The 15,522-nt window shown below is 49.3% G+C and overlaps 2 protein-coding genes across 3 annotated transcripts in view; one reads left to right on the plus strand and one right to left on the minus strand.

Annotated features, from left to right (window-relative positions):
- Nucleotides 1-2,505: 2,505 nt before the first annotated feature.
- Nucleotides 2,506-10,031, plus strand: PDRG1 (p53 and DNA-damage regulated 1). Of its 2 annotated transcripts, none has more exons than XM_011979789.1 (5): nt 2,506-2,718; nt 4,579-4,654; nt 6,076-6,150; nt 8,420-8,500; nt 9,096-10,031. In XM_011979789.1, exons 1-5 carry the CDS (start codon nt 2,632-2,634, stop codon nt 9,176-9,178), a joined length of 402 nt encoding a protein of 133 aa, XP_011835179.1. In that variant the 5' UTR covers nt 2,506-2,631; the 3' UTR covers nt 9,179-10,031. The 2 variants fall into 2 exon arrangements, with proteins under 2 accessions (XP_011835179.1, XP_011835181.1); XM_011979791.1 differs by having other exon boundaries at nt 2,558-2,718; nt 6,079-6,150.
- A 1,151-nt stretch (nt 10,032-11,182) lies between these two features.
- The window catches only part of TTLL9 (tubulin tyrosine ligase-like family member 9), a 64,049-nt gene continuing 59,709 nt past the window's right edge, over nt 11,183-15,522 (minus strand). Inside the window, 3 exon segments of the mRNA XM_011979798.1 lie at nt 11,183-11,426; nt 11,609-11,688; nt 12,411-12,521. Coding sequence (XP_011835188.1) covers nt 12,445-12,521 — 77 coding nt within the window. The 3' untranslated portion in view covers nt 11,183-11,426; nt 11,609-11,688; nt 12,411-12,444.

Here is a 15,522-nt window from a genome sequence, read left to right on the forward strand (position 1 = left end):
TCTTTCCTTTTCTTTTCTTTTCTTTTTTAGAGAAAGGGTCTCACTCTGTCATCCAGGCTGGGGTACAGTGGCACGATTGTAGCTCACTGCAGCTTTGAACTCCTGTGCTCAAGTGATCCTCCCACCTCAGCCTCCTGAGTAGCTGAGACAACAGCCGCACACCACTACATCTGCCTAATTTTTTTATTTTTATTTTTTTGGTAGAGATGGGGGTCTTGCTATGTTGCCCAGGCTGGTCTCGAACTCCTGGTTTCAAGTGATGCTCCACTTTGGCCTCCCAATGTGTTGGGATTACAAGTGTGAGCCCCCACACCAGGCTGCTATTTTTCTGGTAGCACTTTTCACCACCTGACATATATTTACTTGTTTGTATGTTGATTGTTTGTTTCTCTCACCAGACTGGGAGATTCCTGAGGGCAGGGACCATGTCCAGTTTTGCTCATGGCAGAATCCCTATCACAGGGCCTGGGAAGTCAATAAATAATTGTGAAATAAATGGTTCTGAAACTGAAATGCTCTCCGAGAGTCTTTCTGAGTCTGACCATTTCAAAGTCTTGGAAATGACTATGATTCCCCACCCCAACATTTCCAGTGGCCAGGGGTGGCCTCTAAGGGCCAGTCACCACCAAGAAGCTGCTAATCTGGGAGCCTCTCTCAGCCTCTCCCCATCCAGGCCCACCTGGTAGGGGTCAAGGGTCAACGTGGTCCAGCCCTCTGTGGGTCCTGAGGTAGAGGAGACGCAGTTCTGGGGTCCAGGCCGAGGGACGCCTGGTGAGCCCCATTTCTGCTTTGGCAAACATCCTCCTTTCCTTCTCAGGGCCTGTGTCTGCATTTTTGAACCAGAAGGTGTTTATACAAAACATCCTGGGTTTGGCGACAAATTCACCCTCAGTGAGGAATTCTTAATGAATCTCCCTCCTTCCCCACACCAGGTGGCTGAAGGAAAAATTAGCTCTGCCTCTGGTAGTTGAAGGCAGCCAAAGGCTAGGCAACACAGAGGTGCTGCTGGGGCTTCTGGGGCCACAATTTTTGGGGAGGGTTTTTTCAGGGTCCAGAAATGGCATGGCCACCAGGCACTCCTGGCTTGCTGTGTGATGAGGCACTGTCTTTCTCATGGCCTCAGTCTGCAGCTGTGAAATGGGGCAGTAATAATCCCATCCATACAAAGGTTGCTTTGACACTCAAGTAAGGCAAGGGGTGTGAAGGGTTACAAGAGGTCAAAAGGAGAGAAGAAGAAGCTGGAGTCAGAGAGGCAAAAGATCAGAGTGATAATACCAGTTCTGCTCTTCAGACTTTCAAAGTCCTTTCCCAGCACCTTTTACAGCCCTGTGGGCTCAATGCCTCCTTCCCCTCTGACCTCCTGCCTGCTTCCCCCTGCCCATTCTGTTCCACATACACTGGCTGTTCCCTCTGCCTGGAACACTCTTCTCCTAGAGTGTTCTCTAGAACCATGGCTCTAGGAGAGCCATCCACATGGCTCACCCCTCACCTTCTTTTCAAAGCCTTACCTCTCTCTGAGTTCTGTTTTTTTTCCAGCTATCCAATGAGGAGTTTGGGCATGAAGACCTCGTGGGAACTCTCTGGTTCTGATGGTAACCATTTTCCATCTTCCTGCCTCCTCTGGGAAGTCCTACCAATCCTACAACCCACACCTGTTTGCTTTTCTGAGCTACCATTTCATTGCTTACTGCCCATAGTTTTCAAGTCTGTTCCTTATGTATAGGCCAGTTACTTTGGGCATTGGGTCCAACACAGGGGCTCAAGTGAACTCTGGTTAAATGGAATTAAAAGTGATAAAGTGATTACTGCTGGAGTGCAGTGGTGCCATCAGAGCTCACTGCAGCCTCCACTCCCCAGGTGCAGGTGCTCCTCCCACCTCAGCCTCCTGAGTAGCTGGGACCAACAGGCGCGCCCCACCGCACCCAGCTAATTTTTTTTTATTTTATTTTTTATTTTTAGTGGAAACGGAGGTTTTACTGTGCTGGCCAAGCTGGTCTCTAACTCCTGGGCTCAAGTGATCCCCCCGGGCTTTGGCCTTCCAAAGTGGGATGACAGGCATGAGCCACTGCGCCCAGCCGATTCCTACTTCCTTCCGATTCTGTGGAGAGACACTGAGGCGGATTTTTATTCATCCCCTTTGTATAAATTAGAAACTGAAAGTGTCAGAGATTAAACATAAGTCACACTGCCACATGGGCCTTCTTGGGGTTTCTTAGCCAGGGGAAGAATCATATTTCCCAGGTCCTGATCACTACCTGCCATTAATTGTCGGTGTTTCCCACTGGAATGAAGTTCCATGAAGGCAAGGATTTTGTTGTGTTCACTGCTGCATCCTAAGCACCTAAAACTGGTTGGCACATAGTAAGCGCTCAAGAAGTATGAACCGAGGGGGTCAGAGACAACCCACTGACTGAACTCTCTGAGCCTGCAGAGGGCGCTCCAGCCCCGCCCCCAAAGCTAGGCCCCGCCTCTCGCAGCCGGCTGGCGCACGAGCGTTGGAGCCTGCGCACCACCGTTCTTTTAACTGCGCAGGCGCGCCGGAAGCCCCTTGAGAGCGGCGCATGCGCAGCGGGAGTCGAAACGGAGACCCCCGGGGTCGCACGACAGCCGCAGGAGGAGTTGGTGGGCGGTATGCTATCGCCCGAGGCGGAGCGAGTGCTGCGGTACCTGGTAGAGGTGGAGGAGCTCGCCGAGGAGGTGCTGGCGGACAAGCGGCAGGTGAGAGGCCCGTCCGCGGCGCTGGGGCCTGGCGGCCGGCGCCGTCGGAAAGCCCGCGGGGTCGCGGAGAGTTGACCCGGACAGGCGGTTAACGGCTCCGAGGCGACAGACGTGGGCCAATAAATATTCGGCCGCTACTAAGCGAGCGCTTGCGCTGTGCTGGTCATTCCTCGCTCTTCATCTTTTCTCTGCCCCTTGCCATGCTCTCTGGATCTCGACCCATCATGCTCTGGGCGGTTTCCTGAGCACCTGTTTCAAAATGCACTTCCCGGCCCCATGGTTGATCTGGGGGCACCGCCCTGTAAAGGCCCTCGGGGAGAGCTAGAACCGAAAAGAGGCCTGAGGGGGCCTTGTGACCGGGAGGGGGTGGGGACCTGGGGGAAGGTGGCGCCCTGTTTATGGGGTGCCTTGTAGGGGGTTTGGGTCAGGCTCTAATTTAAGTGCCAAGCTTTAGAAGGGAGTTCCTTGGGGAAGGAGGGTGACGTAATTGGATTTAGGTTTTAAAAGGATCCCCCGGCTGCTGTGTGGAATACAGAATATAGGCGGGCAAGGCTGAAGGCAGGGAGACGGGTGAGGGGCCATTGCTGTGGTTCAGACCAGAGATGGATTTGGACTAGGTAGTGGTGGTGGAGAGAAGTGAAGGGGTCAGAAATGTATTTTGGAGACAGACTCAGTAGGCCGTGATAGTGGCTGTGTAAATGGGTGAGGGAGCCACGGGAGTCGTGACTCCCTCTCATCTCCAGTTAGAAGGGTCAAGTATTTACTGAGAAGGGGAAAACTTGGGCAAGAATCTGTCAAATTAAATACTGGATCAGGGTGCTGGATGAGAATAATAAGAGCAGTTAAAGTTTATCAGCAGGCCTGGCGTGGTGGCTCACGCCTGTAATCCCAGCACTTTGAAAGGCCGAGACGGGCGGATCACGAAGTCAGGAGATCAGGACCATCCTGGCTAACACGGTGAAACCTTGTCTCTACTAACAATACAAAAAATTAGCCGGACGTGGTGGCGGGCGCCTGTAGTCCCAGCTACCCGGGAGGCTGAGACAGGAGAATGGCATGAACCCGGGAGGCGGAGCTTGCAGTGAGCCGAGATTGCGCCACTGCACTCCAGCCTGGACAAAAGAGCGAGACTCCGTCTCAAAAAAAATTTTTAAAAGTAAAAATAAATAAATAAATAAAGTTTATCAGCTACTTACTATGTGCCAGGTACTGTGTTAAGTCATTTAATTGCTGGCTCAATAACCTGTGAGGTAGGTACTGTTTGTAGCTCCATTTTGAGGAGGAGTAAATAGGAAGGTGAAATTACACAGCTTGAGGCAGACAGCAGGATTCGAACTTGGGTATTCCAGCTCCAGAACCAGCACTCTCGTGCAGTATACTGTACTACTGCTTCACTTCCTTAGTAGCTATTGTGTTGTTACCACTGTCTCAGTGCCCCCAATCCTGCTGTTCCAATCTAGTACTGTTGGGTTTCTCATATTACTAGTTCAGAATCAGCTGGAGAAGTTTGTCCAAAAATAAACATTAGGCCTCCTTAATCACAGTGTGTAGGGGAAGGGTTTCCACTCCCCTGGTGATTCTGATATGCCCTAAAGTTCCAGTGGATAATGCAGAATTTCCCGTTTAGTCAGCACATGTTTTCCCAGCATCTTCTCTGGGCAGAGGGCAGCTGCACACAGCATTGTCTTTCAGACCAGGAAGCTGAGTGAGAGAAGAAATACATTCACACATCAATCCATTTTAGGCAGGACATTGGATGTAACCAGGAATAATTCATTGTCTCTGCAGCTGTTGTCTGTCAAGAGGTGACAGCTTGGGGCAAGAGATAGCTGAGTTCCCTCCTGTCCCTGTGGTTTTCAGATTGTGGACCTGGACACTAAAAGGAATCAGAATCGAGAGGGCCTGAGGGCCCTGCAGAAGGATCTCAGCCTCTCTGGTAAGTTGAAATTTTCTCAGTGCAGCCCTGGAGGCCTGTTCCATTTTCCTTTAAGGCCTTTACCTTGTCCCTGATAGAGATCAGGCAGGAGGTCACAGCTGTATAACTCAGCCTTGTGGGAAATTGAAACAGTCTGAGGAGATGGGGGAGCAAGTTTTGCAGTTCTGGCACAGACTGTGGTTCAGGATTTTGCCTGCTCACTTCAGTGACTGGTTGTTAGCTCCTGGCTTAGCAACAATGGCAGACACTGAGAGAGTGTTGGGGATGTATGAAACTGATGGTTCCTGCCCTTGTGCTTTACAGATGAGGAAAACAACGTAAAATGTGTAATTGAAAGTTGTAAGAAAGCCAAAGATGGAATTGGACTTGGGGTGGGTGTTGAGAATATATATCTGGAAGAATGGGAACCCTTTAGATGAGGCCGAGTGGCTGTGGCAGAGGAAGCAGATGGAGAGTAAGTATGGCTGGAGAGAGGCGCAGAGACCAGGCCATAATGAAAGGTCTTGGGGGATAAGGGAGGAAGTTTACATTTTGTTGAAAGTGCACTAGAATGTGGAGAATCTTCCAGTTGCTTCTCATCTCATCTGAGTAAAATCCAGAGGTCCTGCAAGACTGAGTAATCCAGCCCCCGTGAATCCATGAGTGTGCCAATATCATCTCTGCCCCCGCCCCGCCCCCCATGACTCCATCCACACTGGTCTCCTTGCTGTTACTTTATTTATGTATATGGAAACAGAGCCTTGCTGTGTCACCCAGGCTGGAGTGCAGTGGCGTGATCTCGGCTCACTGCAACCTCTGTCTCCCAGGTTCAAGTGATTCTCGTGCCTCAGCCTCCTGAGTAGCTGAGATTACAGGCATGCACCACCACACCCAGCTAATTTTTGTATTTTTAATAGATACAGGGTTTCGCCATGTTGGCCAGGCCGGTCTCGAGCTCCTGGCCTCAAGTGATCCACCTGCCTTGGCCTCCTAAAGTGCTGGGATTACAGGCGTGAGCCACTGCGCCTGGTCCCTTGCTGTTCTGAACACCCCAAGCACACTACGGATCTTTGCTGTTCCTGTTTCCTCTGTTTGGCTCACTCTTTCCCCAGATGTCTGCAGTGCTCCCACTCTCACTTTCCTTGGGTCTCTATGTAGATATCGTATAATCAGTAAGGCCTTCTCGGTCTACCTGGTATGAGTAACAAGGTCCTCCTCTGGCATTGCCTAGCCATCTTAGCCTGCTTTATTTTTCTCTACAACTTTTAATCAAGGTGTGAAAAATCCTATCTTTGTTTATTCTCTCTCTTCCACTATAACATAAGCTCCAAGAGGGCAGGAACTTTGTCTTGTTCTGCTGTGTTGTATCTAAAATAATGCCTGGCAGATAATAGGTACTCAAAAAAAAAAATTGTTGAAGGAATTACCATTTGCTCTTTCAGAAGATGTGATGGTTTGCTTTGGGAACATGTTTATCAAGATGCCTCACCCTGAGACAAAGGAAATGATTGAAAAAGGTAAGGCCTCCTGGGGATGGGTCAGGGATGTGCTGCCTCTTCCACCAGCTTTGGTCTTAACCTAGAACAGGGAGTCAGGCTTCAGGCAGCTGGAGGAGAGGCAGCTCTGTCACAGGGTTCAGACTGCTGTGGGTTTCAATTCCACCTCTGCCACTGTGGGTTATTTCCTCGTTTCTAAGAGGGGAATGTGTCTATGTAGCACAGCTGTGAAGTTGAGGTAAAACACTATGTGTGCCTAGCATAGTGCTTTCTTACTAGTGAGGAATCAGTTGGGCTGCAACTAACAAAACCAAACAAATTGAGGCTTAAGGAAATATGCTTCTTTTACTCTTGCATAAGAAATTGTCCAGAGGTGTGTAGTCCAGGCCTGGCATAGCTGCCCAGCAGTGGCACCTTAGCATATTCTCCTGGTTGTTGTTTCATCATTGCAGGCCTCATGTCCTCATGTCCTCATGCCAGGCTGGAGGAAAGACAGAAGGCTTTTGCCACATAGAGCTTTGCCTTCTATTTTGGAAGTGAGGCCATCTCCTCAGGGACTTCCTGCCAACATCTCATTGGCCAGACTAAGTCACATGGTTACCCATAGCTGCAAGAGAGCCCGGGAGAGTGAGCTTTTCTTTTTCACATGCCCTGCAATAGAGACTGGGTTGAATATGGAGGTTTGGGGAGAGTAAACATCTAGGGTCTGCCATAGCTTGGGCACTCAGCGTACTCAGTTTCCACAGCCATAATCTGGAAGCTCTTTGGAAAAGCATCTTAAAGCAAGTCAGGCTACAAATGGATTATTGGCTAGAAAAAGAACAGGCTACACATATTTTTTCTTCCATAACCTTGAAAATGGCCAAAAGGACAAGCCAGGTTGACTCAGTCCCTGAAGATAGGGTGTCTTCACACCTCATGAAATAAAACTACTTTTTTTTTTTTTTTCCTTGAGACAGAGTCTTGCTCTGTCACCCAGGCTGGAGTGCAATGGCGCTATCTCGGCTCACTGCAACATTGCCGCCCAGGTTCAAGCAATTCTCCTGCCTCAGCTTCCTGATTAGCTAGAATTATAGGTGCATGCCATCATGCCTGGCTAATATTTGTGTTGTTTTAGTAAAGACACACATAGTGTGTTTTAGTAAAAGACACACTATGTTGGCCAGGCTGGTCTTGGAACTCCTGACCTCAGGTGATCCACCCGCCTCGGCCTCCCGAAGTGCTGGGATTACAGGCATGAGCCACTGCTCCCGGCCAATTACATAAAACTACTAACAGAGAAAGCTATATCCAGCATGGAGAAGTTTCCAGCTGTTGTGTTGAAAAAATACAGTAATAATATGGTTATAAAATTAAACTGCACTTGGTGGTGGGCTGTAGACTAAGCTTTCAGAGGGGTCCCTTGCCTGGGTTGAGGATCTTGTTGGCTCTTTTGGTCCCCAAATGTGGTCTTGTCACCGTACCTAGAGGGGTTCTGAGACATCATCAGGTTTCTTGGGGATCAACACAGGCTAAACAAGCTTATGGACACTGGGGTTACTCATTCACAATGAGAAATAGAACCAGGCTATAAGACTTAGCCATTCAGGGTTTCTCCCCGTCAGAAAGAGTGAGTCTGTGGGGAGACAGACTAGCCAGAATGTCACTCGTGAGCAGGTAGAATTGGCTGGGTGACTTCAGTTGATTAGTCAATGAGGCTTTGATAGCCACCTCTGTCATCACACTGACTTTTCTCAGGGGCAGTCCAGGACACTAGGAGACCCTTTTCTGTTCACAGTGGCTAATTAAGTTAAGCCTGAGCATTAGGCTTTCGTGTTGATTGTTTACGTCACATGTTCACACAATCATATTTTTCTAAACCCCCCCCCACCTTGATGGACTCGGGTTTGTAAAATTTCTTAGGCATCCATTTTCTAGCCATCTAGGGTGGGCTGAATCTAGAGATGCTTCTTTGTTTGTGCATTGGAGTTTTCCATAATTTCATTGTGGGAGGGCGGCCTAAAGTCCTGATGTTGCCTTTTCTGTCCACTGACCACCTCAAGGTACTTTGCATAATGCAAAAAAGGCCAGTGTAATGGAAGTCGGGACTGCTGTGTCCTGGGCTCTCTGAGTGGTCCTGAGCAGGTCATGTCCCTTCTAGCCTTGAATCATTCCTCAGTTGGCCTCTGATGTCTCCTTTTCCTTCCTGAAAGCTACACGCCCTTGCTGGGGAGAGGCTGGCATCTCCACTCCTGGGGTCAAGTCTGTCTGGTACAATCTCATCCTCTGCTTGCCCCCCTCATTTTTTCAGATCAGGATCATCTGGATAAAGAAATAGAAAAACTCCGGAAGCAACTTAAAGTGAAGGTCAACCGCCTTTTTGAGGCCCAAGGTATTGGCCTAGCAGGGACTGGAGACGAGGAGGGGAGAGAATCATCAGCATGGACTTTGAAGGGCAGGGGTGGGAACCCCAACCCTCAGAGGTGGGCAGTGGCCGGGGCAGCCTGTGAGTGGCCCTGGAGGTGTGCACAGTGGTTGGTTGTAGCTGCCCAGGGACAGAATGGACGGGAATTTATAGAGTCCTAGTCCTGTCACAGCTTCTTTTCCAGGTCCCAGGAACCGCTTGGGGCGATCTCACGTTATACATCAGGGCATGGCATGGGGATCAGATAGCTCCGACTGAGGAAACTCAGAAGGCTTCAGTGAGTGATTGAGGTCAGAGCTGAAATTCTTGATAAACACAAGCACTCTAGATTGGGCACAGGTCTTGGAAAAACCTGAGACAGCAGAGTCATGACTTTGTAGGTTCTTGGTGACACAGGAGTGGTGGTGATGCCTCATCTGGTGCATTGCAGAATTGGAGGCCCATCCCTGCCAGACCTCCAGGCCAAGTTTGGCAGCATTAGTGCAGCGTCAGCCCCTTTCCTGGGCCTGGTTCCAGAGCCAGCAGGAGGCCTGACATGCTGATGGATCATCTTCTCTCCTAGGCAAACCGGAGCTGAAGGGTTTTAACTTGAACCCCCTCAACCAGGATGAGCTTAAAGCTCTCAAGGTCATCTTAAAAGGATGAGACTCAAGAACCAAGATGGGGGACCAGCAACCCCCCAGGGTCATGGAGGACCCAGAACCCTCCAACCTTGACATCTGTAAGAACAGGATCTGCCCTGTAAGGGGACAGGCGTCAGGAATCTGGCCATGAAAACCTCTTTGTCTGTAGTGCTTGGCTACTCTGTGATGGCAGGAGGGAACCTTCAGCCTATCTGGCTGCTGGACCTGGACACCAGGGCTCAGTGGACACAAGATCTATTGATGGGTCCTGGTAGCCATCAGTGGGTGTGTGGGGCAGTGGCTGTGGGGGTGTAAGAATGACTGCAACAGGCACTTCCCAACAATGGCCTGCTGTTCACATGGACCCTGAGCAAGGAGGGAGGGAGGGAGGGGCAGAGTGGAGTTTCATTCCAGCATTCCTCTCAGAAGGGAGAGAGGTTTTCAGGCAGGTGCCATGGGATTGGAATAAACCAGGAGGCTCATGGGTGGTTGCTGAATGAAGAACAGAATCTTGGTGCTTTGTGGCTCACCACAGCCATCTGTGGGGCAGGCACACACACCTCCCTGCCAGCTCCATTTTTGCGCTTTTTCCCTGCTTGATTCCAAGAGTGGGTGCTGCCTAGCAGCCCTTTGTGGCCGCTCTTTACTCAGGAGGGCCTTGCAGAGTCCTGCACCAGGCCTGGGTGAGTGGGTGCACCTCTTACCATATATGACATGTGTCAAGAGTGCCCTTCCGCCCCTTCTGAAAGTGGGGCCTGGCCAGCACTGCTCGTTACTGTCTGCCTTCAGTGGTCTGAGGTCCCATTATGAACTGTCATGAAGTCAAAACTCTTGTGTTCATTAAGGGCTCAATAAACGTTAGCTGAATGAATGAATAGCAGCAACTAGTCTTTATTTACCTCATCTAGTCCTTCAGTGAGGGCACGCTGCTCCATTTAGAATACCACCTATGAACATGGTTCTTGCCTTGAAATGAACCTGTGATAGGCAGGTGACAACAAATGGCAGCATGGCAGGGGCACACCTCTCCTGGTCCCCCTGCTTCTTGGCTCTGGCTCATAGTTACATAGAAACACAGGCTGTCATGGCCAGTTCTTAACATTTTTTTCTTTTTTTTTGGAAGGAGTCTCACTCTGTCGCCCAGGCTGGAGTGCAGTGGCCGGATCTCAGCTCACTGCAAGCTCCGCCTCCCGGGTTCACGTCATTCTCCTGCCTCAGCCTCCCGAGTAGCTGGGACTACAGGCGTCCGCCACCTCGCCCGGCTAGTTTTTTGTATTTTTTAGTAGAGACGGGGTTTCACCGTGTTAGCCAGGATGGTCTCGATCTCCTGACCTCGTGATCCACCCGTCTCGGCCTCCCAAAGTGCTGGGATTACAGGCTTGAGCCACTGTGCCCGGCAACGTTTTTTCAAGAGAAGCTAGACATTTGGGTTGTGAAGTTGAATCTCCTGTCTTTTAAATATTTTTGACTAATGCAGAAACTGTTTTAAAACGTGAGTGTGGGTCACAGGTGTTTTACCCTACCCAAGCCAAACTTGGCCCAGACCTACAGTTTTGAATCCTCTTGAGTTTTGCAGAAATTACTATGTGTTTTCCCTGTGATCTCTTAAGAAGTAGGCAGGTGGAATTGGAAACAAACTGTCCATCCACAGGGGACTAGTTAAAGGAATCAGTAGCTCCAGATAGTGCAATACCATACAACTATAATCAAGAAATAAGGAACAAGCTCCAAGATACATCAAGTGGGAAAAGCAAGGGGAAGGCAGGTGTCTTATAAGCTAATAATGTGTGTGTGCAAATACAATGTCATTCCCTCAAAACAGCACCTGCAGGGTTGGGGCACAGAGGTGGGAGGGAAGGAGATGTCACCCTATACCCATTGGTAAACTTTGGATTTTAAACCACATGAATATATTACTTATTTTTAAATGTAAATAAAGTAGGGAGTTGCAGAATTCACCTTGCTAGATGTTCTCCAGTATGACTGCCTGATTCACAATTTCACCATTGGAAAATTGCCCCTTCCTCCCTTGCAGGGTGGGTGCTGGGCCAAAAAGAGCCAATCGCATTCCTTCTGGAAATAGGGAACCTGGAGCCCATGCCTGGACCTGTCTGTGTTTGCCTCAGTCACAAGGATGAATGGGAGAAGTCCTCATGCTCTGAAGGCAGAAGGTCCAGAGTAGCTTGGCTTCTGGCTTTCCTAAAGTCAGCGGGTTCACTTCTTGGATTTGCCAGTATTTTCCTTCCAAAAGTCTTCCCTTTGGGCTTAACCTAGGCAGTCAGATTCCACCATTTGCAGCCAGAGAAAGTACTCTGAAGCAGGCGGAGTGGTAGAGGGAGTAAATCCCCCCTGGAGCAGTTACCCCAACAGCCCCGACTCTTGTTGCAACCCCTCTTAAACCAAGAGGAGGCTTAGGAATGTAAGATGTGAAAATGCAGAGATTTTTACTCACACTCAACTCCCCAAGCTGTCCTGCCCATGAGCCCAAGGTTTTCTGGTTTCTGGCTCAGCTCCGAAGCTCAAACACAGGGCCTAGAGAAGCACTTAAGTCACCCATCTGACTTAGATCAATGCACCTTTGCAGAGACCCTCACTAAGCTCTGCCTCCCTGGTCTGTCTGGTCCATCTGAGAAGTGGGGATGCTCTGTCCCACTGGTCTTCAGATGATGGTCAGGGAGCCCCATGGGTTCCTGATATGCAGGGTCAGGGTATTACAAGGAGAAGAGGATGTGTTTAGGGCTCAGTACTTCCCCAGACCCCCAATAAATACAATCTAATAACGGCTTGCTTTGTAAGCACAGCTTAAAGACAAGTTCCTTAGCCTCCAAACCCTTGCTCCTGAAGGACCTTTTCAGCACTGACTTGGGAGGCATCCAAGTGTCAAAGCCAGGAGGACTTGGCTGCAGCCAACAGTATCCCCTGAACCAGGCCTGGTGCCCAGTGACTCCAAGTAGGGCCTGTGCTCATTTATTAGATATGATCTCTTGGGGGTAGCAGAACTTGCTGTATTTGTTCTCTTTGGGCCTAATTGCCAAGTCAGTTTGTCAAGGTTAAAACACCCCCCAGTCCTAGGGATTGGCGTCTCCTGGTGCAAAGATGCCTGGGGATGGGCTGGAGGTATCCAAGCGGCCCAATTCAGGTAGTAAGCTGCAGCTGCTAAGCCAGCAAAGCTGGTGCCAGGGTGGAGGTGGGGAGGTGAGAGCTTTGAGGTGCTGTGCTGGGATCTGAGAGTGCGGGGGAGGCCTGGGTGGCACCTGCTAAGGCTGATTTCCTCCTGGCAGCTGGGGATCAACTGGAAGCTTTCTTCTGGACTTGAAGGGAGTAGAAGAGCTGCCTCAGTTGTTTTTTCCGATCGTTGACGCATCCTGGAAAGGAAGTGGGGTGTTGGCTGGGATGACCTGTGCTTGGGAGGAGTGGAGGGGCCTGTGCCCCCACTCCCTGCTGGGAAGAGGGGACAGTGGGAGTCAGACAACCACACACAGCCTGTGGTTTACATCCTGGCTCCATTCCTGAACTGCCATGGCCCTCAAGCAGGTCATTTACCCTTTCCAGCATCGGTCTTCTCATCTGTAAACCAGGATACTACTGCCCACCTTAGGGAGTGAACATGAGGATTGGGAGCTTCCCTCAAGCCAGGGACTGTTCCAGATGCTGAATGTGGATGGATTTGTTTGGCCTTCACGGGGATGATGTGTAGAAGCGAAAACGGGCTCAGAGAGGTTAAATCATTTGAACCCAGACTACCTGGTGCCAGAGCTACACTCTTAACCACTACCCCACACTGCCGCTCCTCCTGGCTTTGCTCAGTGAAAATGCATTTAAAGCTAGCACAGTGCCTGGCTTCTCATAGCTGCCCAGTACTGTCAGCTTTCTTCCCTTACCCAACCCATGTGTCAGGCACAACTGGCTAAGGGATGAGTTTTCCATACATGTGGCCCCCAGTCCCAGGCAGTTCGTGCTTTTAAATATTTCTGCCATGAGCGCTGAGACGTCTCTCCCAGGACGTTCATGGTGCTACATGTTGGCTATTTGCTCTCAGAGCTGATCCTTGGGGTAACTGTCTGGTCATTTAATCTCATGCCAGGCATATTGATGGCACTCAAAAATGCTGCTTGAGTGACTGAATCTCTCTGGCCACTAGTACTGACCTGGGAGTGTCTGCCATCTTCCACATCCCCCCAAACCCTGTCTGTCCCTGCTTCCTAGGCACTCACTTAGCCATTCCCTGAGCTGAGAGCCTACTATGCACATCCTCAGGGTTTTCCAGAGTGAGTTCCATGCAGCCCTAACTTAAACTCTATTTGGCTCATTCATAACTCGCAAGTCTTCTTGTCCAGTGCAAACTTCTTGGAGTTCTAGACTCATCTCTGAGTTATCTGCTGACCCTTTCACCTGGATGTCCCTGAACACTTCCCTAACACAATTCATCAGTACTCTTCCTACCCTAACCAGCTACCCTTGTGTTTACCACCATCAACCCAAACACTTGAAACAGGAATAATTCTAGAGACTTCTAAAGCACTGGCTCTCCCAGCCTGGTCAACATAGTGAGATTTTGTCTCTACAGGAAAAAAACACACACACAAAAATAAAATTAGCCAGGTGTGATGGGGTGTGCCTGTAGGCCTAGCTACTTGGGAGGCTGAGGCAGGAAGACTGCTTGAGCCTGGGAGTTTGAGGTTAGTTACAGTGAGCTATGATCGCACCACTGCACTCCAGCCTGGGTGACAGAGCGAGACTCTGTCTCAAAAAAAAAATTAAAAATTAAAACAGTGGCTCGCAACTTGGGCTGCATATTGGAATCACTTGAGAGCTTTAAAAGCTACTGATGCCCACACCAACCATATCTTGATCTGGCAGACATCAGTAGTCTTTAAAGCTCCCAGGCGATTCCAATGGGCAGCCAAGGTAGAGAACCGCCACTTTCCATCTTTGCTACTCAAATGGGGGTCCAGGAACTAGCGCATTGATATCTGAGGTACACTGTTAGCAAAAATGGCTGCAACAATTCCATTCCTATATGCACACCTCTGTGCAAGGTGACTGCTGCTCCTCTCATCAAGAGGTGGGGTCTATTTTCTTTTTTTTCTTTTTTTTTTTTTTTTTTCTTTTTTTGAGACAGAGCCTCGCTGTGTCGCCCAGGCTGGAGTGCAGTGGCGCGATCTCGGCTCACTGCAAGCTCTGCCTCCTGGGTTCACGTCATTCTCCTGCTCAGCCTCCCGAGTAGCTGAGACTACAGGCACCCGCCACCATGCCCGGCTAATTTTTTTTGTATTTTTTAGTAGAGACGGGGTTTCACTGTGTTAGCCAGGATGGTTTCGATCTCCTGACCTCATGATATGCCCGCCTCGGCCTCCCAAAGTGTTGGGATTACAGGCATGAGCCACTGCGCCCGGCAAGGTGGGGTCTCTTTTCTTACCCAGTGACTGGGTTAGACTAACACATGCTTTGATTGTAGCAGAATGACTTTATGGGACTTCTGAGTCTGGGCCACAAAAGCCTTTGCAGTGTCTTTCCTCACCCTCTTGGAACCCTGAGTCTACCACATGAAGAAGCCAGGGCCAGACTATTGGAAGACGAGTGGCCACATGGAAAGAGAGGCCCAACTGACAGCCAGTATCAACCCCCACACCTATGAATGAGGCTGTCGTAGCTATCAAGCCTCAGTAAATCTGCCAGGTGCCTGCAGCCCTATGAGTGACCCCAGGAGGGACCTGAGGAAGCATGAGCAAATAAAACAGTTGCTTTAAGCTGCTAGGTTTTGGGAGGGCTTGTTATACAGCAATGGTTAATCCATGCAGGAGCTTGTTAGAAATACAATCTTAGGCCCCACGCTAGACCTATGGAGTCACAATCTACAGTTTAACAAGATTTCCAGGTGATTATATGCGTATTAAATTAAGCTTGGACAGGGTTATATAGTCATCCGAAGCCTTATACATTTAGAAAACTAAACAACCCCTAGAAAAATGGATAAAGAGTATAGACAGCTTACAAAAGAAGAAGTGCAAATTTACAAAACGGAAACCTCACCAGTAATCAATGGAACGCACATAAAACAACGAGTCAGTGTGTTTTACCTCGCCAGTTGGCACAGATTTTTTTTTTTTCCTAAAAATTCAAATCTGGCAAATTCGTATAATCTTTCTGGAAAGCAATTTGGTTGTAATAATCCCATCCCTTTGGCCCAATAATTCTGCTTCTAGGAATCTGTCCTCAGGAAATGGCCAGAATTTCAGCCGAGCTTAATGTGAAAGGGTGTTCATCAGGGTATTATTTATAAAAGTTAAAAAATATAAAACGCAATTGTGCCAAATGTCCAATTATAAGAAATTGGTTTAGTAAATGTCGGCATATGTACAAACT

This window comes from Mandrillus leucophaeus, unplaced genomic scaffold, assembly GCF_000951045.1.
Source record: "Mandrillus leucophaeus isolate KB7577 unplaced genomic scaffold, Mleu.le_1.0 Scaffold206, whole genome shotgun sequence".
NCBI lineage: Eukaryota > Metazoa > Chordata > Mammalia > Primates > Cercopithecidae > Mandrillus > Mandrillus leucophaeus.

Coding starts and splice junctions, on each gene's coding strand:
- PDRG1 (XM_011979789.1), top strand. CDS start 2,632: ATGCTATCGCCCGAGGCGGAGCGAGTGCTGCGGTACCTGGTAGAGGTG. Junction 4,655..6,075: donor GAAGGATCTCAGCCTCTCTG/GTAAGTTGAAAT, acceptor TTGCTCTTTCAG/AAGATGTGATGGTTTGCTTT. Junction 6,151..8,419: donor AAAGGAAATGATTGAAAAAG/GTAAGGCCTCCT, acceptor TCATTTTTTCAG/ATCAGGATCATCTGGATAAA.